Source organism: Orycteropus afer, unplaced genomic scaffold (assembly GCF_000298275.1).
Source record: "Orycteropus afer afer isolate SDZICR_OR568_19922 unplaced genomic scaffold, OryAfe1.0 scaffold00003, whole genome shotgun sequence".
In the NCBI taxonomy this organism is placed as follows: Eukaryota; Metazoa; Chordata; class Mammalia; order Tubulidentata; family Orycteropodidae; genus Orycteropus; species Orycteropus afer.
Genome location: NW_006921590.1, coordinates 787,683 through 813,399, shown reverse-complemented (window position 1 = coordinate 813,399; position 25,717 = coordinate 787,683). Strand labels below are relative to the sequence as shown.

Here is a 25,717-nt window from a genome sequence, read left to right as displayed (position 1 = left end):
ACTATTAGTGAATGAAGGAAATAATGAATGTTCTTGATCTTAAATTTTAACTGTCACCTAAATAACTTTAAAGAAGTTTTGTGCCTCTAACACTGCAGTTTAGCAAATGCACTATAATTTGAGTACCCCTCTCAGTTTCTGAAAGTGGTATAATTCTTAATACTAAAAGTTTTGCTTTGTCAAATTCAAACAAGGCAAGATAGACTTCTTAAAAAGCAGATTAATTTTTTTCCCTAAAAGTTTATTGTAATGGCAGGATATAATTCCACCATAGAGCAATTCATGTTAGTTCTCTATCCATTTAAGACATGTATTATAGTCTCTAGGCTCTTCACAGTATTTCAAAAACTTGGATATGTTTGTGTTGTAAACCTTTCCTTGTGAGAACTTTGTAGAGTCAAAGGAGAAAAAATGATTGACTGATGCATAATTGAAGTGGCACTGAGTCAGCCATATGTTGTCAGTTGAATCATGCCCAAAGATGCTATTGCTTTGGTTTTCCTTAATCTAAGGATTACTTAAGTTGGCTAGTTTGGTGATACTTGAATGTTCCAAATGAGTTTCATTATCCTGTCTTGCATACTTTGTAAAGAGCACTTGTCTAATATGGGCCCACCTCTTGCTCTGGAAATGTTGTAAAGGAAGTTATCAGGGCTGTTTATTTTTCCTACACTTGGATGTGGTCTTCAGTGAGGTCAGAAGAATGGAATGAGAGTGTCCACAGAAGACACTGGAGCTATTTCCACAGCTGGCTACAAAGAGTGGGTGTCCCTTACAGACAAACTAGCATGTTGAGGTAGATGATATAAAACATCTGTTACAACGGAATAAGAAAAACAATGTGCCTTTGAAGATAGCCTTTTGGGTGGGGGTTCAATCTCCATAATGGAAATGAGGAATATAATTACTGGCAGGCAGATAGCTTCAGGCTTACTTTTGCATGAAATTAAGTAAAAGTACATGTTGAAAACCTCTGACGCTAGTCAAGCCACCTGATATTGCTGAACATTCATTTTCCACCTACCTCACTTATAATCTGTGAGAAAGTGAAGGGAGGGCTAAGAGAAAAATGTGAGAGAATAACTGGTTCAGAATATTTTTCCTCTGAATAAATTTAGTACAATACAGTGATTTCATCTGGGTGGCTGAGAAGTCAGAAAAGGCATTTTGCACTGTTTACTTTCATGAATTTGCAGCGCTACATTATTTTTTATGGAAATTTTCAAAGGTAACATAAAAATGATATGCCATCAAAGCACATGATGATAAACACTACAAAATTTGAATACCAGTTACTGGACATGAAGTCATATATATATATTTTTCCCCCCCATTCAGGAATACGAAAAGCCAAACACCTTGCCATCAAGTAGATTCTACTCATAGCGACCCCTCCTTGGGTTTCTGAGGCAGTATCTCTATGGAAGTAGATTGCCCAGTCTTCCTTCCAAGGAGGGGCTGGTGAGTTTGAACCACCAACCTTATGGTTAGCAGTGAAATGCCTTAGGCATATGTCACCCAAGCTCCGGTTCAAGGAATAGTAGGAAATATTCAAAACATCTTAGGAAACTAATTTTGATAGCATGATAGCTTGGTTTTCCTCTCACCCCAACTCAAAAACCAAACTTACTGCTGTCTAGTTGATTCTGACTTATAGCAGCCCCACTATAAGGGCTGTAAATCTTACGGAAGCAGACTGCCTCTTCTTTCTTCCATGGAGCAGTTGGTGGGTTCAAACCACCGACATTTTGGTTAGCAGCCTAATGCCTCAAACACTACACCAACAGAGCCCCTTTACCTGCCCCCACCCCATATACCTTCAAAAAGAAATTAAAACCCACAAATTAGCATGTGTTTTATTTCATAAATAAAGCTGCTATATAGAGAGGAATTTTTATATCAGCTTAATCTGATAGTCAAGAAATGCTAAATATTATTAGAAAATACAATAGTAGATAATTCTGCTGCATGGCCAGAGGGCATCACTGCTGACCCCAAAACCACACTGCTCTGCTCTGTTGAGAAAATGTCCACTCCTGCTGCAAACCATGGAATCAACTTACTTTGGCCACCACTGGGTCAACAATATGGATGCTTAGCTCTTATTTTAAACTGTCTTCCAGATGTAAATCCTTCACAGGTGCTTCTGATTACCAGAAGTTACATATCTACACCCAATACCAGGAAAGTCTAAGGAATGTGTTTTTGTTGTTGTTGTTGTTGTTTTAAATTCTGTGTTGAGAATGCAGAATTCATATTGTGACAAATAATAATGTGGAGTGACTGACCCAGGTGTACTAGAGGAAGTAGTTGTATTGAGCTCAGTTAGAGGTGGTGAAGTTCTCAATCTAGCCAGTAGCAATTGAAAGGAAAAGGGAGATTTGAATACACTTATGGTCTAGCATTGATAAGACTTGACTAAAACCAAACCCATTGCTGTCAAGTTGATTCCAACTCATAATGACCCTACAGGAGAGAGTAGAATGGTCCCATAGGATTTCCAAGGCTGTAGTCTTTACAGCAGCAAATTTCCACATCTTTCTTACATGGAACATGTTATGGGTTCCAATCACCTACCTTTGGGTTAGCAGCCAAGCATTCAAATACTGCACGACAAGGTCTCTAAGATTTGACTACTAGGTAACAACATTGATAGTAAGGGAGAAGGAAATGGTAAAGATGATCTCAAAGTTTCTATATTATCCCTAGAATCAAAGGAGAATGAATATGCTCTGAGTGTGGAAATAGAAATTAGTAACCCACCAGCCACTTCTCAGAAGGAGAGTTGGGCAATCTACTTCTATAGTGACACCACCTCGGAAAACCAAGGAGGGGTCGCTATGAGTTGGGTCTGACTCCACTGCACATAACAACAACAACAGAAATCAAACATACATATATTTACAATGGGGCATAATAGTTTTTAGGTGCCTAGATTCTCGATTTAATGACCACTTGGCCGTTTGGAACAGGAGTTCAGGGAAAAGATCAAGGCACAAAAGAACTGTTAAAAACTTTACTTTTAAACGAGTTTCGACAGTTGATTGATTTGATCTGTGCCTAACAAAGTAGCAATATTTTTTTAATTTTGCATAGTGGCTAAAGCACTTGACTGCTAACCAGAAGGCTGGCGGTTCAAACCCACCAGCCACTCCTCGGAAGGAAGGTTGGGCAATCCTACTTCTGTAGTGATACTGCCTCGGAAACCCAAGGAGGGGTCGCTATGAGTCGGGGCCGACTCGACGGCACATAACAACAACAACAACATCTATGCTATTCATAGGAGTAACCAAAGTATTTAGATAGTGACTCTCATTAGTTTACAAGGTATATAGCCTCTCTTCTGACACTTGGCTGTAATACCTGTTGCTATTGAACTGATTCCAATTCATAGTGACTGTAGGACAGAGTGGAGCTGCCCCGTTGGGTTTCCAAGGCTATAAATCTTTTGAGAAGCAGACTGCCTCATCTTTCTCCCTCAGAGCAGCTGATGGATTCAAAGACTTGACCTTTCAATTAGCAACTGAGTGCTTAACCATTGCACAATTAGGCTTCCTTTTGGTTGTTGTAATTATTTCTAACTTATTGGAGAAGCTGGAGATGTTGTTTGAAAATAAATGGAGATTTTACTTTGAAGATTGCCATGAAAATATGTCATAGATAATATAAAGAAATTTGATGAATAAAGGCAGTAACCCTGTGAAAATTATTGAGGAAATGAACTAACTAATAACTGGCTATTTGTGATGATATCAAGGAGACATATTTATGTGAAGCTATCCCACCCTCAAATAAGAACTGATAAATAAATTAGCAAAATGGTTAAGACTGAAGCCAAGAATCTCTATAAAATAGTACAATATAAAATTCACTCAAAGACATGGCAGATATAAAAAATAAGCAAACAAACAAAAATGCTAGAACAATGCTTCTCAAACTTTACCATCCATAGGAATCATCATGGGATCTTACTGAAATGGCGATTGAGTCAGTGGGTGTAGGAAGGAATCTGAGATTCTGTATTAGCTCCCATAGGATGCTATTCTGACCCCAGGTCACATATTGAAGAACAAGGTACTTGTGAGTCTAATGTCATTTAAGCCTCTGCGTGTTGTAGGCGGTTAGGCGCAGAGTGCTAATCAGGAGCTTAGAAGTCCCAGTCCATCCAGAGGTGCCTTGATCTGCTTCTGAAAACTTAGCCATTGAAAATTCTCTGGAGCACAGCGCTGACATGGGGTCACCATGAGCTAGAATCAACTTGATGGTCACTGGTATTAAACTAAGAAAGAGGTAAAATTACTGATACTGTATTATTATTTAGGAGAAATACCTATAGAACCTAAGTGAAAAAAAGCATGTAACTAAGTTTCGGGCACAGATCTACAACAAACAGCACACTGATGAATAGAAACGTAAAGTTGGCTTTCTCCTCATGTTCTTGATCACTTTATGTATGTTAGCTGAACATCTTGCAGGTTTCAGAATATATGTTAATTGATGATAATATGTAAGTTGTGACCTTAGGATATGGGCATTCCACCAGGACATATTTTATCCTGGCATTAGTTTACAAAACACATATCAGTAGGGTATATACTGCGTCTGAAACATATTAGTAATGATAATACTAATAGAAAGTGTACCTTAAAGGGGGTAAATTAGTTCATAAACAGGGTTATGACTGCACACCTGTATATTTGAGTTGGGTTGAGTTGAGTTGCCAGCTTCAACCACAAAAATTCCTCAAAATGTTTTAAAGGAGAAAACAAATAGCAGAGAAATGTCCTCTGAGGGACCACAAAATAAAGTACATTTTGTATCAAATTGCAGGACAAGGAATAGCTCCTTTCCCTGTAATAGCCAGAATTTAGGTGCCTTGTGACATATTTAGGCAATTTGCACTATAAACAATGGCCATAAGTAAGATAACAGGCAGCTTTTTCTCTTGATCACCACTGTGGTTTGAGAAATGATTTCCCACACCCATTTGCCAATAGGATCCTGCAACACCTTGAAAATGATCTACAGTGGGTCTTTTGGCCTATTTGTCAGTAAGGAGTTTTTAATGAGAAGCTTTATGATGGTTCACAGTCTTGAGTGCTAGTTAAAGACAGATAAACATTTTACCAGACAAAGGATGAGGCAATAAATATTCAGACATCTGCTGGGAACCCTGTCTGCCTTATCATCTGGAAGAAGACTGGCCTGGAATATTGCTTCTGACATGCATTTTAAACTTTCTGTACATTGAAAATCTACTTAGAGGTATATAAAGTGATTGCTGTTCAAATGAATAAAGCATTTCCTCACTTATCACATGGCAAGGGCTGATATGAATCTTAGGAAGATACATGCTTATTAAAACACTTTATACCACAGGAAAGGCCTAATAAAAAAAGCTTATACTGCATTTGTGGCAGTGCTCATTGGCTGTGATACATTTTAAAAATATTACAGCATTTAATCGCGTATATGCAACTCTTGAATAGAATGGAAATCATATGGTGAACTCCAACATTAAACTTCCCTGGGTCTCAGAAGCCTAGGAATTCTTACCCAAAAAATGAGATGGTGAAGCTGGCAGTGGTCAGAAAGGGGCATTTTTGAAGAGAAGCAGAACAGATGGATGGAATGTTAAGTCCATCCTTTAGCCCAGTCAAGAGAGTGCATCTGTTATTTCAATGTAATCTACTTGCCCTGTTTGAACATGGAGCTGCTGTTACTGTTTTGCATTTCATTAAAGTCACGAGTAACTTGACTGCTGAGCAAGTGCTGTTGACTCATTTAGTCACTCAGTCACCATTTACTGAGCATCTGTGTCCTGATGGGAACATTGCTGGACTTCAAGACCATTGAAAATATGAAGCATTGTAAATGATGTCAGTGAACTTAAAATCCAGGAGACAAAGTATGGTCACAATCAAGTAGTGTCCAAGTGTTAGGAGAGGTGAGAGGAGCAAGTGACCAACAGCCTGGGTCAGTCAAGGGAGATGCCCCCTTGGATGTAGCATTGGATAAGAATCTTAAAAGACACATGCAAATATGCTGTAGATAACCAGCACTCCTGAGCATGGAAGAGTAGGGTCTGTCAGAGGATGGGGTATAGTTCATTGTGGTAGGAAGAGAGACATCATGTAGGGGAATTAGGCTGATGGATAAATCAGAAACCATGAGATGTCTGTTTAGACCGTGTGCACTGTGCTAAAGAGAAGATCCCGGACACACTTGTAGGAGCCTTCTGTTGGAGAGAGATAATGCAGAAACAGAGTAAAAAGGCACATTCTCTTGAGTGAACATACTGCTCAGCTTCTCTAAATGGCTTCCAGATAGGGCAATCATGAATAGAAAATATTTTAATCTCATCACCAGATTGTCCTATTTACCTTTGCCCTGTTACAAAACACTTCATTTACTAAAACCATTGGCTTAATAGTGTTAAGTGTCAGGAGTTCTAGAACATCTGACATTTTTCTAATAATATATATCATTAGATAAAATACATTAAAATATTATTATTTTTATTAATAATTTAATATTTTAAAAATATTAAAATAGATAAAACTATTATTAGATAAAATAGATAAAAATATTATAATATTTTTCAGGAAGCTAACTTGGCTGTAAAAATGCAATCTGGGCTGGATTTTGATAAAGAAGATGGTTTAACATAGTTGCTTTGATAACCCCGTCCTCGTAGGAAAAATATGAAAAGTCATTTCTGCTTATCTTTAAGTGTCAATTGTGTGTGTTTATATAATGTTGTGTTGTTGTTAGGTCCACTTGAGTTTGCTCTAACTCATAGCAACCCTATGTACAGCAGAACGAACACTGCCTGGTCCTGTGCCAGCCTCACTATCCTTGCTATAGCTGAGTCCCTCATTGCAGCCACTGTGTCAGTCCATCCAAGTTGAGGGTCTTTCCCTTCTCACTGACCCTCCGCTTTACCAAGCATGATATCCTTCTCCAGGGAATGGTCACTTTTGACAACATATATGTATACACATGTTCATTAATGCTGTGAAAGTAGGAAAATGGTTAGGAGTAATTTAGGAGCTGTTCTCTGTAAGGCTAATATAATTTTCTATTGTATGATATTTTGGTACGTAGAGATTAAGGATTTCCTTTGTATATTTAAAAGTATGGAAATACAGAAATATATTGTAATTAATCCATTAATTTGGTAAGCATCACAGTGCAGTGGTTTTCAATCTTTGTATGTTTGTTTGTCTTCCAAATCCCTTTAAACTGATTTCAGAACTGCGTAATACATACGTTTGGAGAAGGCATATACCACTAGGGCCCAGCAGAGTGAAGTCAACATTCTTGGAATACAACCTCACTGTTTTCTACACAATTAGTCCAGTTCCTTCATATCATCTCTACCACACCACATTGGTTTTTATGGTATATATGCTTGTGGGTGGTAGACTCCAATCTAAGAACTGCCTATGGATTGTGTAATTGGAATGGGAAGCTGATGAGCATGAGTTTACTCTTTGTGGCTTTGTGGCTGAAGCTATTAAAAAAAAACAAACCTCACTGAAGAGGCCCTGTAATCCTTCTGTACACAATTAATATTTCCATTGCCTCACCAACTATGATCTCTTCAATTGGAAATATGAAAGGAAAATAATATAGTAATCCAGCTGCAAAATGAAATTGCTTTCATAATTTTAATAGGATCAGTTTTTATAATCAGGTGTAGAAGTTGAATGATAAAAGAACTGTTTTTCATATTAGTTGACATTCAGTCAGAAAAAAAAGTTTGACTAACGGGTTCCACAGTCTTCAAATTTTCAACTCACACCCAATAAGGTAACATATCTAAAAGCCACTTTCTCTATCAGGATTCTAAGGAGGCTTGTAGACAACATCAAAAGTCACTATTCAACGAGTTTCTTTAATTTTAGACATAAAATGCTAGATGATACAAAAAAAGCATTGTTAGAAATTCTAATTATCTGTGTACCTGCTTGGTAAGACATACTTCAGAGTGACATATTTACTGTATAGTCTCATTCAAAGGGACACAATTGCATAAATAGGTACTTAACCAATAACTGACACCATTATTCACAGTTGAATAGGCACGACATATAATTAGGATTCTTTTAAAGAAAAATCCATGGTTAAAACTAATCTGTTTTTCACATCTTTTAATATGACATAAAAAAAAAACCTTCTAATTTATGGTAGCTGAATCATAAGGCAACTTGAAATTAAGCATATTTGATTTGGAAGTAGAAGATTAAAAAATATTTGTACAGTTAATAGTTATTTTCTCATTAGGCAACCATGGTACACAACTCTTCTAGATTTACCACATAGCATGGAAAATACCCTACTTCTAAACATCACATGTCTTGCCCAGAACCTGTAGACTACACATATATAGATAGCAATCCAAATATTATGTCAGCTAAGCCAATCCTGTCCAAGCACAAGAAAGAGCAACCCAGCTATACTTAGCTACAATTACAAAAGAAATAGTGAAATAAATTTGACCTCAAAAATAATCATATAGCCAATGAAAGTCACATAATAATCTTGCTTCTTTTCTTGCTCATTTGTAGGATTTGGGAAATTGATTTAGATGGCAGAGCTTTAAGAACCTGGTTTATATCAGTAATGTAATCTCAGCCCAGAGTTTATGATTTTCTGCTCATTTGTGGAACAGAGAGTAAATGAATGCTGTATGCCATTTCTAATTACTGTAGCTCAAATTAATTCTTGGTCTGTACAAATGGAGCTTGGAAGTATATATATGTATCGGCTATGGTTTCTGAACTCAGCACTAATCATGTTTTGGGGTAGGTTTTTCTTTGTTGCAGAGGCTGGCTTGTGTATTAAACATGCCTAAAAACATCCTGGCCTCTACGTGCTAAATGCCGGTATCAGCACTCTGTCAGTTGTGACAATCAAAAATACTTCCAGACCTTGCCAATGTCCTCTCTAGACACAGAAAAATCAACCCCAGTTGAGAATCACTGATATATATGTACACACAAAAATAATTTTTGTTTTAATAATTTGTATAAATTTGCTGGTGGGGTAGTGTCTAAACATTTGACTGCTAACCAGAAGGCTGGCAGTTCAAATTCACCAGCTGTTCCTCAGAAGGAAGGTTGGGCAATCTACTTCTGTAGAGATACTGCTGGGAAACCCAAGGAGGGGTCACTATGAGTCACAAACGTCTCGACGGCAGTGTTTGGTTTAGTTTGGTTTATAGATTTGCTGTCATTGCATTTGTAGAAATTTTTATATCAAATGAATTCCATATCTCATCTTTTAAGGTATGAAGTTTGGAGATATGGATTAAGGCACATATAGTTGAGCCAAACAACTGTAATTTCAAAACTAAATTGCTCCTTGAAAGAACAAGCTTTCTCAAAACATTTTAAATGCTTCCATTTGACTGCTGTTGTTGTTAGGTGCCATTGAGTCCATTCCTACTCATAGTGACTGTGTGTGCAACAGAACGAAACACTGCCTGGTCCTCAGCCATCCTCACAATCATTGCTGTGCTTGAGCCCATTGTTACAGCCACTGTGTCAAGTGATCTTGTTAAGGGTCTTACTCTTTTTCACGGACCCTCTACTTTACCAAGCATAATATCCTTCTCCAGGGACTCATATAAGAGGTGAAGTCTGGCCATTCTCCCTTCTGGAGACATTCCAGCTGTACTTCTACGACAGATTTGTTCACCCTTCTGGCCATCCCGGGAATATTCAGTATTCTTCACCAACACAATTCAAATGCAAATCCTGAGACCATTTTGACTAGTAATCTCAAAATAACATGTTAAAGTACTTTTTGATTTTGGATTTTGCCCTTTTATCATTCTTCCAACAAGCATTTTTGAAGCTATATTACTTGCTTTATATTACTTGCTTTATGCTGTACTGTAGACACTTTAGGTAGACAGGGGTGAACAAAACACATATTATTTCCACCCTTACAGAACGAACAGTGTAAATCAGAAGTAAATGTTAAGTATTTTTAATTTAATTAATCATTACCAAAAAAAAAAAAAAAAAAAACGAACTCACAACCATTGAGTTGATTCCAACTCATAGCGATGCCATTGGGTTTCCAAGGTAGTAATCTTTACAGAAGTAGATTGCCCCATCTTCCGTGGAGCAGCTGGTGGGTTTGAACTGTCAACCTTCTGGTTAACAGTCAAATGCCCCACCAGAGCTCCTTTTCTGATCATTAGTGTACTGATGTATCATATTAATTCACAAAAAAAATTTGAGTGCCTATCATATGCAATTCTATTTTTAATGATTATAAAATGCACTTAAGCATAATCATTACTTTCTTGGATAGTATAATCTTGAAAAAGCAATTGGAGGATAATAAAGGAGAAGAAGGGAGTAAGTTCCAAAATAGAGTCACAGGACCAATGTGGCTTCCAGCTTACCATCAACATATATCGTTCTGCTAACCTTCAGCTTTTGTGAGTGATCATCCAAAGTGCTTCCAAAGTTGAAGTTATAGTTACTTCCTGTACCATAGCTGTCTCAATTTCAAATATAATTTTGTAAAAGTCAGACTGCCTCCTCCAACTCAAGTGGAAATTTAACAGCGTACCTGAGGGTTAATAAGTGTTTGTAAGGAGACAATTTGTTTTCACTCCCCCCAGCAATCCTTTGTCACCCCTCTTTCAACCTGCCACCACACACATACAAGAGAAAATTATGCCAACATCAGCAAATGAAAAAAGGTGAAATATTGGAGCCATATGTAAATAGCTGCTCATTCCTTCAAGAGTCTTGTTCAGGTGATGTGATTTGTCTCTGTGCATACCACAAAATTACAGATGTTGCACACCAGTATTGTAGGACACTGCATTTGGATAGCTGTTTCTCAAGATAAATAAAAACTTCTATGTTACTCTAATTATGAAGTCATTGTTGCTATTGGAAATAATTTATGCTAATTTTTTTCTTGTAAACTCATATCATTCTCTGCACTCCATTGTACATGTACTAAAAATGGCATGATGTACACAAATCCAAGTAGATGTTTGGTTTATAAAACTTAAAAACCATTAACAGGGTAGAAAATATATAGATGAGAAAGAGAGCAAAGACTTTAACCTACAGTTCTTTAAAGTCATGAGCAAAATAAGAAAGTGCTATAGTTTTGCAGAAATCACTAAAAAAAGAAAATAGTATAATATGGGCCATGAATATTTTGGCCTGCTGTGTACGTTACAAGCAAGGAAAAAAGGTGAAATTTATTTTTTTCTTTTTTTCTCATATATCCAAATAAATTCTTTACCATTTATTTGGGAGCTCTGGTAGCATAGTGGCTAAGACACTTGCCTGCTAACCAGACGGCTGGCGGTTCAAACCCACCAGCCACTCCTCAGAAGGAAGGTTGGCCAATCCTACTTCCGTAGTGATACTGCCTCGGAAACCCAAGGAGGGGTCGCTATGAGTCGGGTTTGACTCGACGGCACATAACAACAACAACCATTTATTTTGTATTCTTATTATTTCAACTACAAGACTTATTAAACTTTTATTCTCCCACCATGTTGAATGAGAAGGAGCCCACAAGGAATGCTGAATGGTAGACTGATCCTTTGACAGATAACAGTCAAGAGTTTTGGTTTTAATAATATCTTGAAAAATTAACCATCCTGAACCAAAGCATTTGCTTGTGAGTAATTAGTTGGTGTGCTCAGATCCTTCCATCTTCATACATCTGTCCTAGTTTTATTTATGCAAAGTGTTTACTTCTATGTAAAAAAAAAAAAAAAAAAGTCATACAGTGAGAAAAATAATGTTTAAAAAAATTATTCAGGTAATGGTTATATTATCTTCATTGGATATTTAAATGGGTTATCATATTATGAAATTCAGCCTTATGTTATCTTTAAAATAAAGTATTTTAATTATATAATTTCAAAGATTCCATCCAACTTTAGCTTTATAATTTTGATTTTTTGAAAAAATTGTTTCATTCTCCTAGTAGTCAGTTAAGGGAGAAGAATATGGTAGACAGGAAGCATGAGGAGGGTAACATGGCTTGGCTTAGAGTTTGGCTAGCCATGTGACTCTTTGTATATGAATTGTGCTTTTAAAACGATCTAGTGTTTCTTGTATTACGCAAGTTCTTGCAATACAAAACACAGAAATAAATAGAAACCATATTCTAGAAATAAGACTTAAAATAGCTGATGGATGTTTAACTTTATTTATTTAAATTTTAACAGTGTTACATTTCACTAGCGTTTAACAGAGTTCAGTCAGTATTCCGCTCTTGTGTCAAATGCAAGATAGAAACGAAGTAGGTCAAAGGAGTAGGAAAAAGGCATGGGAAGTAGTTACTGTAATTTTAGACTTTTTTTTTATGTTAGATTTTAATATGCCCTTCAAAGATACTCAGTCAAGAAACCCATCTGTTGCAGCATTGTTCCTCCATAAGTAGATTATATTGTGACTATCAAGTCTCATTCATATTAACCTATTGTCATCTAGTTGGTTCTGACTCACAGCAACCCTAAAGCACAGGGTAAAACTGCCCCATGGGGTTTCCAAGGCTATAATCTTTATGGAAGTGGATTGCCACATCTTTCTCCTGTAAAATGACTGGTGGGTTTTGGACAGCCAACCTTTCAGTTACCAGCTAAGTACTTAACTACTGCATCACTAGGGTCTCCTTACTAATCATACATAAATTACATAAACCTGGACTGTTATTCAATATTGAGAAATATTAAATAATTTATATTAGTATTCTTATTTTTCAGTCAAATAAGTTTGTAGGTATTTAGAACAATAGGAGAAGGGATATATATGATATCTTGGAATTCATTCTTCATAGACTATTGAAAATAAAAGTTGCAGGTATTTGTAGACACATTACAGATAAACCAACTTAGAGGAAAGGAAATTGCTAATGCCATATATGCAAACTACCACAAAATGGCAGTGACAAGTAAAAATTTGTCATGGTTGAATTTAGATGCTTCAGGAAAAAGTAAACACTTTTGGTGTTAACACGGTTTACTGGGTTTATGTTTTTAAAATTTTCCCTTCCTTGAAGACTGTGTTTTCAGGTGGATTTTGTGTGTGCTTTATAGGGTGCTGTGATTACACCAACCATGGACCATCCTATGTCAATGCAGCCAGCAAACATGATGGGCCCTCTGACACAACAGATGAATCACCTTTCGTTGGGTACAACAGGAACGGTGAGTTGAAGAGTTTGTTTTGTTTTCTTGGACATCCTTAATAAGAAGCACTACCCTCTGTTTTTATTGGCATTATTGGTGAAACTGGCTCTCTACCTTTCAGCCTTGACTAACAAACCTTACAGTTTCTAGTACGAATAAGCTGCACTGTGCATGTGTGTTCATTTCCAAGGAATGTTTCTTCACGTTGACAAAGCAGAGGGTTCTGCTGTGTTGCAATTAAATTTCACGTCCCTCTTGTTCGGACAGCACAATGCAACGCATCAGATAAATATCTGTTTGTGGAGAGGTGTCTTTTTGTGTGCACATGAGACTGTTGACCTTGTGACTTAACACACTTGAGCCTGGTTTTCTTCTCCTAGCTGCTTAGCACTTCAGTTAGTATATGATTCCTAGACTATTCACAAGTGAGGGATAAACCCTGCCTATGACTGATGTGCAGGGATTTTTATTTTCTTTTAATGGTTAAATCAATAAAAAGTAATTGAGAACCTGACATATTTGAGTTTTTCAATCTTTCTTTGGGTATGTAGACATAGATGATGTCAAAAAGAAGGAAGAAAAGCTAATGTATTTGATCTTTTCTTATATTTGAAATATTTTTGACTAATCTTATTTCTCCTTAGGGAACAAAAGTAGATTGAAATATGCCTGTTCAGCCTTAATTTGATATCAATGAGGCATTTGAAACCATGAGTAAAACTCTTATGTTTTAAAACAAAACAAAATCTATTAAAAAAAGAATACTTCAAATGCTCAAGAAGACAAATGTCCAATAGAAGCTTTCATACTGCAAATGTTTTAATTACTACTATTACAAAGAACAATGGAAAACATTAATGGCCACCTCTCACATGACACCATCAGTAACAGTTTTCTTTTTTATAAATGTTAGTACAGATAATCTTGTCAGTTTTAAAGAGGTAGAAAGAAAAATAATAGATATTTTCTTCTGACCAAGGAAGCTTAAATATTGTAGAAAAAGCACTAGATTTGAATCTTGATTGAGCACTATTGTTTCTGTCTTTCCTTGGGAAAATAATATCTTTGGGCCTCGATTTCTCTCTCTCTCTAGTTGTGGTCTTGAATTTGATATTATTTGACAGCATTTTTGAATATATGACTGTTATCTTTAAGCCTAAAGATATCACAGTCACTGCCTCTGTATCTTGGGAGCTCTGGTAGCATAGTGGCTAAGGCACTTGACTGCTAACCAGATGGCTGGCGGTTCAAACCCACTAGCCACTCCTCGGAAGGAAGGTTGGGCAATCCTACTTCCGTAATGATACTGCCTCAGAAACCCAAGGAGGGGTCGCTATGAGTCAGGTCTGACTCGATGGCACATAACAACAACAACAGCCTCTGTATCTGAAGTTATTCTTCAGGATTATACTGACATCATCTCCAAATATTTTCACTTCCGTGTATTGGGAAGTTTACTTTATAGCAGTGCCTTGCTTGCCTCATAGCTGTTGTTGACTTGTAGATTTCTTGCAATCTAAGAAGTTGCTGCCATTGCCACTGATACCTCACTAATTTGCCCTAAATAGGAAAAAGTCCATATAACTTAATGAAAAGCGTTGTATTGTCTGAATAAAGAAATTTAGCTTTAACAGTAGCAAAGGACCTATCTCTAAGGTCTCAGTTGTGAGCCTGTGAAAAACAGTTGATAATCACTTACCTGTCCAAATGCTGTCTTAGGTTTCCGACCTGGATTGTTAAAAGTCATGTATAGAACTATATTTAACTTACTTCATAGTATAGCTGATTTTCATAGGGCAGATAGAGGATTATTTACAATTGTTTTGTTCATTGCTAATAAATCAGGTCCAGAGAGCAGTACTGGGAGGCCTAAACTTTCTCGTTGTCCCATTCACTTTTCCTCCATATCAGCCTTCCTCTCCTTAAAAGATCATAAACTCAGAATAATGTAATTTTACTGCATTGAATGATAGTCTGGAATCTAGTAAGTGGAAGTTCTTACAATGCAAAACGCAGAAATAAATATTTTATAAGTCCTATTTTTTGAATCAAAAGCAAAGTCGTTTTTCTTGATGGAGTTCAAGTTAGTGAAGTCATAAAAATGCAAGATGTGTATTAACTTAGAATGTGACTGAATCCTTTAGGACATTGAAAAATTATGTGAAAGACAAAGAACAGAGTCAGAATTATAATAGTTATTGATTCATTAATACGTGCTATAATTGTCTACTTGAGCATTTTCAACAAAAGGACATTTAGACAAGGCCACAATTTTTGCACAGCTGATAAGAGCCAAATAATTCAGAAATGATACATACCCACTGCCTTTCTTAGGGGGTAAAATTTTAACTATGTGATTTATTTTTAACAGTACATTTCCTTTAGCTTTGTTTTTTTTCCCCATATTTTGCCCTCTTCACATTTGTAATAAATAATGCTTAGATACATTATAAGCTTCATGTAGCATGCTACTTTGCAAAGATTTACAATTTAAGAATGCTGTAGAGAAACAGAGAGAAAACAATATTAATTGGGTCGATTCATTCAACAAAATATCATTGAGTGTGTTAGTGTCGAGAATACTGTGCACAGTGTCCTACTTTTTTGTTAAACCATCACACTTATACTTCGATATGCCTTCATAAATTCATCTATCTGAATTTCCGATTGGCATTTGGAGTAGCTATTATGCAGCTGAGGTTATTTTTTTAATAAAACTTTTCCATTTTACTGCATCTTTCAAAAGTACTTTATGAATTGCTGAGAAGGCAGCATGGTGGCATGAAAGACCAGTGGGCTCTGAAATCATACTTGGGTTCAAAGCCTGCCTCTGCCCCTTATTAGCTGTGCATGCTTAGGTGGGTTGTTTAATCTCTCCAAACTTTAATTTCCTCTTGTACAAAGTGGGTAAAATAATATTTACATTTCAGGGGTGTTGTAAGTGTTAAATGAAATTATATATAATATACCTAATACACCCACTCTTCAATTATTGACATAGTTAGGTTCCAAAGAGTAGGTTGCTATGGGAAAATCAGAATTATAGGAAAATGAACGATGACCACATCAGCTCACAAAATGAAGGATGACTACATTATTATATAACTGCCAATTTACATCATTACATAACTGCCAAACCACTGAGAATCCTGGCCTAAGTTGAAACCTTAACCATCACAGCCAACATCACTCTTACCGAGCACCGCAGCATTGATTACTGCCAGATGTACATTGTTGATGTCCAAAGTAGACAGATAGTAGATTTTTTTACTATTGTCATAAATGTGAGACATTGGATAACAAGATAGTAGATAGGTGAGGAGTAGTTGTACAGTGTGTGATACCCAGTAATGTTTATCAAGTGAGCAACCCTTACTTACCTGCTTCCAATAGCTTCTAGCTGATGGGATTTTAGTCCATATGGCCAGGTGGGATGAAGTACCCTATCACGTCTTCAGCACAATTCACTGGCCTGCTGTATTTAATTTGACAGAACATGTTTCTTTAATGTCTCTACCTCCTTAGTTCCTAATCTGCCATTTCAGGGTTGCAAGCCCAAGTTTCTGGAGGCCAGGCAAGTAACAATAAATAAATTTGGTTGAGTTTTAAAAAAAACAAACTTGGAAATAAAAATCAAATTTGCTCTATATTTACTTAACTAGTAGTCATAAATATAATCATATAAAGAAAATATATGTGATGCTAGAAATTATATTTTAAATAGGAGACATTTTTAATGAAGTAGTAAAGGCATCTCTGCCTGAGTATTAGGTGAACCATAGGGAGAGGTAGTGCCATTGCCAGCCTGGAACATGGACACCTTGTCTATTACTCCATTATTCATCTTCAACCAATTATTGCTATATAGGCATATAGATTTAGGGTGCCCTAATCTTACAACTTTTCAAGATAAGCTGAATATATATGTATTAAAATATAAAGATTCTCTAAATTTAAATGTTAGGTCTAGTTTCACCCAAGAGCTCCCAGTTTGTGGTCCCTGTGCAAAGTTTTCCTAGTTCTCTACTGACCATTCTGGCCATTTATTCTTCCTTTCATCACAGCCTTCTTCTTTTCCTTTGACTCACTCTTTCCTTAAAAACTGCTTTTCTGTTTCTTCAACTTCTCATTCAACATGGTTTCTGTACTCAATTTCATTTACTTTCACAGTTTTAACCCGTCTTCCATATTGAAATGTCCTACATTTGAGTCCTCAACACTAACCTCATCTTAGAATATTAGACGCATTTATCCAACTACTTGCAAAACATTTCCATGCAACTCTCCCTCAAAAATGTCAGTCATAGCACCCAAACTAATCGCATGATCTTCCCTGAGCTTCCTCCCCACTGACCTCCTTCCTCTGAAATGTACTTATTTCACTGTGTGCTAATCACATGACCATTCACCCAGATACCCAAACCTAGGACTCATTATAGACACTTTCCTTTTTTATCACTACCATGTGTAATTATTTTTCAAGTCCCACAAATTTTGGCTCATAGGTATTTGTCAAATCTATCTTTTTTTGCTGTATTTCTGTAGCCTCTGACCTGGATCTAGCATCATTCCTCCTCTGATTAATTGTGATAGTCTCCTAACTGGTCTCCCTGCTTCCAGTCTAAACTTGTTTCATTCTATCCTCCATAGTGTTGTTGCAGCCAATCAATCTAAAATTATCTGACCATGAATCTCCCCTACCTGGAATTTTTCAGAGCCTTTCAGGTGTCTGAACTCTCTGAAACTCTGCAGAGCAAAACGTTAAGAAGTGACAAGTCTGGGTTAAGAAAGAAACTGCTACTCCAGAAACAGATGGGTTCCAGGGACAGAGCAGAGGGAGGGATATAGTGAATAATCTAGAGTAGGCAGTGACTAGGGTAGATACAAGCTAGAGCCAGTTCAGAACTTCCCATTTATAAAGGGAGGACTTAGGCTTTACGCTGTGTCCCACTTTGCTTTTAAAATCCTTAACTAAATGAGAAAATGACTCTTTTTCATCTTCAAAAAAAAAAACATGTATTTGTTCCCATCTTAAATTTTTATCGTCCACTTCTCTGTCTGAGCTTAAAATGGACAGAATCTTTAGGCCTTAAAAGAAATGACTTTTATGAACACACTGTAATTGTTTTCTTTCAGGGCTCAGCTGACTTTAAAGGATTTTCTAGCAATTCTGCTTTTGTTTATTTTTTGTCACCAGGATTCTCCCCATGGATCCAAAGCACTGTTATCCATAATTCTTATCACTTTATTGTAAGCTGTAGCAGAAACCACTGGGAATTTTACTGTGCTGTGAGAACCTCCAATTGCATGCCAATCTTGTTTTACAAGTTTCTTATCACCTTTTCATTTGCTCAGTTGGTGGTCACTAGTGGCTTACAATGTCACCAGAGTCTGATGAAAGAAATGCAAAGTTTTTTTGTTCTGCAAGATTCTTATCTTCAGTTCTGTTTGTGCTCTCTGAGCCCCTAGTGATTTGTGGCACCATTGGATTCCCATGCTATAACCATAGCCACTTCCAAAGATAATCTTGCAATTGTACTCCATGTGTTCACCATATGGATGGCATTTCTCAGTCACTGTACTGAGCAAAAATTCTGATAGTATCAGGTGAAAAGCCTGAATTATTCATTTTGCTTAGAGATTTCCTTTTTCAGTTGTTTTGTATGAATATAATTATAAAGACTGAGAGTGATAAAAAGGAACACAGCAGGTTAAATAGTTAGGATTCAGAAATTGGTACCATATATGATAATGAGTACACCTTAATGGTTTCTCAGGAAAAAAAAAGGAAAAGAAAATATATATCAATTAATTTTAAAAAGTCAACTACATAGATTTTCCCCACTATCTGAAAGTAGAGCATAAAGAGAAGAAGCAATTACCATTAATTTATATGGGAAACATTTTTGAGTGTTTCCAGACCCTCCCCCCCCAAAAAAATAGCCTACTACATCATACCAAATAACACATAAAACCTGTAACACTAACATACAGTGTTCACAGACACAGTTCAAAGCTATGGCAGCTTGGTATTGAAATTCTGAGTGTAGTTCTTGGGGAAGCAGCTTGGCGACACCATTCTCATGTCTTGGGGTATGTGCTGCCTCTTTATATGGCTTGCTGCAAAACAAACACTGAACACTAGTTCCCTAATTTTGTGGAAAAGCAAAAATCCTCTGTGAATTTCTTTTGTTTAACAAAAATAGGTGTTAATGTAGGTTTTTCATAAATGTGAAATGGCGTAAGACAGGAGATACCTGTATAAGAAAACAATATGATCAAAAAGGAATCCTTAAAAAAAAAAAAAAAAAATGTTTAGTTTATTGTAAGTTATAACCAAAATCAAAACCAAACTCACTGCCGTGGAGTCAGATTCAACTCCTAGCAACCCCTCCTTGGGTTTCCTAGGCCATATCAGTATGGAAGTAGATTGCCCAATCTTCCTTCCCAGGAGTGGCTGGTAGGTTTGAACAGCCAGCCTTCTGGTTTGCAATCAAATGCCTTAGGCACTACGTCACCAGAGCTTCTATTATAAGATATAAAATATCTTATTGTGAGACACTGTAAGATGAATAAAAAGAAATTTGGAAAGTAGCCTTAAAATATAAGCAATAAATACTTAGGCTTTCAGTGAGACTCTAGAACTATAAAACAGACTATTTACAAATATTAATCTATAACTGTGTAGAAATGAACTTTTGTACAAATAAATTAAAAAAATATAAACCCCAACAGACAAAATGCCAAAGAGCATGAATATATGTTAAGACAAGAATACAAGTAAAAAATAATAATAATAACTTAATCAAATATATTTATCTCCCATCTGATAAGAAAAACTGATCAAAGAATATACATTGCTAATGAAGGGACAGAAAAGCCAGCATTCTCATATAGATTATATGATGATAGGAATATAAGTATGTACAAATGCTGGTTGGACAGTAAGGTAGTCAGTCAAGACTTTTGATTAATATTGACTGACCAAGCAGTTATGGTTTTGAGAAACTAATCTATGGAAATATTCTAAAATAGCAGAAGAATGTTTATGCCTCAAAACTGTTCTACATAGTATTCTTTATTATCTCTATCAATAAAGATGATTAAATAAGTCATAATCCATGCATAAGCTAGAGTATAAAGCAGCATTAAATTATAAGAGTTTAAAGAAATTTGGAAAGGATTATTTTTAATGTTGAGTAAGAAAAAGTGTGATGTAAATTTGCCTTTGTGGAATATAGTGTCAACTTTGAAAAAATAGTCATAAAGGTGTAGAGAAATGCAAATATCATTTCTGGGTGAAGGATATGGAGTAATTTGTATTTTATTCATTCTACTTTTCAACGTTCTCCAAGTATTGAATAATGAGCATGATTTACTTTTATAACTTTTTAAATGTTATAAATATATTGTTGGAATATCACTAATGGCATGGTCCAAAAATTAAGTCTTTTATAAAATTAACTTTTTGGGGAGGTGATTTGCAGTGGCAAGGTGTTATTGCAGTTTTTAAAAAGGTACTAGGAATTACTACTTTTAATAAAACGTTTGGAGACTCTGTTTTACTTATTCTACATGTTGAGATTATATGCAACTCATTAGTTAATGTATCTGTTGTGAGAAACAAAAGAACGTATGTCTATCATTTATTTGATTTTGAAATTTTGGATCAATATGTGGTTTTTCTGACTAAAGAGATTTACAATGTTCAAGTCCTAATCTGTCTTTTCACATGCCATTTACTCAAGAGAGACTGATTAACATTGTCCTTTTGTGCCAAGGACATAAAATTGAGAAATCTTTGGTAGTCTAAAAGTAATCAGATGGGTGGGGAAATAAAGTTTGAAGTTTCAGGTTTTAAACTGAAGTAAAGATCATGTGAATGGAATTCATATGAATGGAATAAGAGTCATAAAAGAGCATCAGTTTGACCAGTTTTGGGCAGTTCATTTGAATGAGAACAATAGCTGGTCTCTTCCCCACAGTTTACCCCTCTAACAGAGAATTAAGACCCTTTGGAAGATGGCAATGGTTATCTCTGGAATAGATTCTATTCTGTTCATCTGTGCTCCCTCAGTTCCAGAAAATACAGTTCCTTGGCCTTGCCCCAACAACACCCTTCTTTCTGCCTTTCTATACTCACTGGTATCAGAGTTGGGCCCAGTGAATAATAAGGAAACTTGAACTTCAAAATATTTCAGCCTCCATAGTTTATGAGAATTTACTATTTTTTCTCTTTTAAATTTTAGTTCCTTCCTTTTTTTCTCCAGGACTCTGTTTCAGATTGTGCTCTGGACCCCAACCAGATGAACTGCCTTATAGAACTCTTTAGTCAGCCAGCCAGAGTGAAAAAAATCACATTGATTACCCAGGGGAACAATTAAAATTATTACAGACTGAGGAAGATGACAGTGTTCTGGGGCAGACTTTACTGTCCTAGTGCGTCCCCCTGGTCCTAACTACCTGTGCAGTTGTGGTGATAATGGGGACCATGGCATCAACTGTAAACTAGGGGTTGTAGAACCTAGATTGTTTGAAGGCAGAGGGGTTAGGCCATCATGTGACATACAATTGGCCCTTCCAATTTTTAGAGAGCTACGATTCTATTTTATTTTCTTTTGTACTTCATTGCATTCTTTCTCATGCTCTTTTCATTCAAAGATTCAGTCCCAAGACAGGATTATGATACTCCACCAGCTGTTGTGTCAGGTAGGAAAATTCTAATTCCTTTAAGACTTGATTGGAGGGGAGAGATGGAGGTTGCCTGGTTTCTTCCAAAACTCTTTAAAGCAGTGATTCTCAACAGAGTGGGGTGCATGGAATTTAAAATTCTGTTCGGAGGGTGGAGTAGGGGAAGGGGAGACATACGTGGTGTAAAAAGCATATTTAATATTGCAATCCAGTTTTGCCTGGAAAATAAATATGCTGAACTTGAAATAAAAAAGTAAAAGCTAGCATTTTGTCAGAGATATGCGAAAGAAAGAGTCTGTTCTGTGTGTCAGTGATTCTCAAGGTTAGAAGGGGTCATCAGTATTTCTGGGAAGTGACAGAAAGGAATTTATGTTCATGAAAAGAAGGCACTGATTAATAAAAAATAGTTTGAGAAGCACTGCTTTAGAGACCAGAATTCTTCTGAAATCAGAGAATCATCCCATTTTGCTTGTTCAGCATCCAGCATAGTATCTGACACATAGTAGGTGCTCAATATACTTGTTTGTTGAATGAATCAAAGTTTCAAATTTGTTCCAAAAAGGATTTTTTAAATATTAAATGATAAACTGCTGAAGTTCTTAACAACAAAATGAAAAGATTTATTTGAGAACACTTTAGTGTCTTAAGGACTTTACTTGGTAACATTTAAGTTCTTTCACAAAATTCAGTGGTGCAGCTGGTAATAAGGTATGTGTACATGAAGAGGTATGTTTTTTATTTTGAATTGCACAGTTCTTCTGGTGCTTTCATTAAAATTTTGACCAATTTCATGCAAAGAGGAAAATGTGCAAAATATTTTTTTGTTTTTGTTGTTTTTCTTTAATGAAACAAAATACTGTAGCATGAATAATTTTGAACTGTTTGATTCTTTAACATGTCAGAGGGCAAAGACATAAAGTGCAAATCAAGAAGGGCGTTGGAGAGACGGTGTAAGCAATCAAAGCCATAAATAGATGAAAGAACTCATGTGGCAATTGAATCTGGCAGCTGGACTGTGATTTTCAAGTAGAGAACATCCTGTTCTTGGCCACTCTCTTTGCTTGATCCAGCATCCAAAGGATAATCCTTTTCTCATGTCCTGTGGATTTGTTTAGTTATGCTCATGGCTGAATACTCATCTGAGAACTTTAATTAAGAGCGCAACCATTGGGGGACCATCGGGTTAGCTTAACACTGTGAAGTAATTTTGGTCTTGAGTAGCTCCATAAATTTATATTAATTAAAATATCATTTATCTTTTCCCTAAATGTATTACCTGACATATCTTAATGTACCTCTTTGTTTTAGAATACAACACCGCTGGGAAATAGACTTTGTATAATGTATACAGCATCTGTTGAGCATGTAAGATTTCTATTCTTGATAATTCACCAATATTAATAATGAAAGACACAAAAGTGGAACTTTCCTTAAACTAAGTTTCCTGATTTCACTTTCAAGAACACAATGGAAAAGCAATCAAAAGCACTTAGTAGACATCAGCCACGCTTTAATCTCTACACAAATCACATGTGGCAGAATCCAAACCAAACCAACTCCTCTGTTATTGAGGAGATTCCAAGTTACAGAGACTCTTTAAGACAGAGTAGAACTGTCCTATAGGGTTCCTGTGGTAGTAAAGTTTGTGTGTGAGCTTAGCTGGGCCTGGTTGAGGATGGACAGCTAGATGTAGTATTCCCCATGATGAGACTGGTAATCAACTCCCTGGTGAAATCTACTGTGAACAGCTGAGTAGCTGCCTTAGGGATGTGGTCTGCTTCCTGTATATAAGGAGAAGCCTTGGGGAACGGTCTGTAACTTATGGCACGCTTGAACCCTGCATGTAGCCATGTTGTTGCTCAGCAGCCTGTCATGCCCTGCTGATCTTGAGACTTTCAATGGACTTAAATTAATGGCTTGCCATGTTGTTTGTTAACACCAGGACTGTGCCTTTTTACTTGTTAACCTTGGATTTGTCAGTCTCAGCAGCCAGCAGCTGTCTGAGTGAAGAAAAGCCTCTAACTTCAGTGGGCTGGGAGCAGGAGGCAGAACTGAAGGCCCAGGTTGAGGGGCTTTTACCCTGCCCCTAGAGCCTGGCACTTTGACCTCGAACTTAAAGCCTCCAAATTGTAAGAGAATAAACTCCTATTTCTTCAAGGTATCCCATTTGTGGTATATTCTTGTCAGAGCAGTACTAGGTAACCAGAACAGTTCCCAAGGCTGTAAATCTTTACAGAAGCAGGCTGTCACATCTTTCTCCCATGGAGCAGTTAGGGGGTTCAAACAAACAACCTTTTGGTTAGCAGCCGAACACTTTAACCACTGTACCACCAGGGCTCATCTGAGGCAGAATATCTGACTACAAATCTAATTCCAGGGGTTTCCACCTGATTCCATAGGTAGGAGTTTCTGAAAGTTGTTGATCAAAAAATTTAATGAAAGCAGATATTTAACAAACTGATTCTGGCAGTATTATGTGTATTTGAGGAAGAAGAAACAGTAATCACAGTTAGAAAAACTAAATATGATAAAATTAGAACCCAAAAAACAGTGCTGGAGTTACAACAGTGGGATGCAAAGGAGAGGATCAATGTAGATATGACTTTACAAATATAAATTTGGAGATTTTATAAGGTTTTTTTTCTCCTTACAAGATTTGGTTGGTGGTTTGACATGTAATTTATACAGGTTTCTTTGGTCTACCTCTCAACCAAAGCAGATTTGCCTCCTTCAAATCTTAACAAATATTTAACAAATTACCTGCTGGAAACAACTTGCATGACTTTTGATAATTGATGAATCTTATATCCAAACTTTGCCATAAGAGGAAAGTGAAAAAACAAGGGTATTGTACTATCTCCCTCCCATATTTTCCAATATACCAGTAATAGACAATGTAAATAATGATCAGTTTTTTTGCCAGCATAGGAGCCAATTACAGTGACATAATTTATTGGAGTTCAAGATCCCTATTTTTAAGCTATAGAGCCATAACCAACCTAATTTATTCAATCAATATATAAAACATTTATTGAACATCTGAGTACTAGCCACTGTACTCACATACTAGGGATACAAAGATGTAGAAATGAAAATAGACCCTTGGTAAAAATTACAGTGTTCTAATTTAATGTTGCTGATGCTGCTATTATTTGTGATGTTAAAGGTATAAAGTATGGGCATGAGAATCTAGGAAGATTAGAAATCCTCATGAATAAAATTAATTATGAGGTAGATTTGTAAGAACGAATAGGAACTCACCAGCTAGACGAGGATGGGAACGGTATATTAGGTGAATGGGATAGGATATGTGTAAATTCTTAGTGGCAGGGAATAGTATGGAATGAGCAGTTGGCAGCAAGTCATTTGGAATCATTGGGGCAAATGATGACTATAGCAGACCCTCAGACTGGGTCAGATTAGATATGGTTTTAAGCAAGGACCCTTTCTTCTTTGAGTTGCATTTCACCATGTTCTTGTATTTTTTCATGTTCTTATATTTATTGGGAGCATATTATGTAACAATTATTATGCTAGGTGGTAGGGATGCAACTTCTGAGAATTTAGACTCTAGTTATGAAGTTAGATATAAGCACATTATCACAACACAGTGCCATATATACTGTAATACAAACATATATAATACAAACTTTTCAATCAGATGCCTGAGTTCACAATCCACTTGTGTCACTTACTAGTTGTAAAACCTTGAAAAAAATCAGTCAACTTTCCTAAAGCTTAGTTTACTCTGGAGTAATGATAATTACCTCATAATGTTGCTATGTACATCAAATGAGTTAAGATATATAACCTTTTCAGTACATATATTGCCATAAA

General features: G+C 36.3%; 1 protein-coding gene across 1 annotated transcript in view; it reads left to right on the top strand.

Annotated features, from left to right (window-relative positions):
- RBMS3 (RNA binding motif single stranded interacting protein 3) overlaps positions 1-25,717 on the top strand; it is a 1,212,798-nt gene that overhangs the window by 1,118,894 nt on the left and 68,187 nt on the right. Inside the window, exons 16-17 of the mRNA XM_042780448.1 lie at positions 13,097-13,207; positions 21,851-21,898. Coding sequence (XP_042636382.1) covers positions 13,097-13,207; positions 21,851-21,898 — 159 coding nt within the window. The remainder of the gene's footprint in view (positions 1-13,096; positions 13,208-21,850; positions 21,899-25,717) is intronic.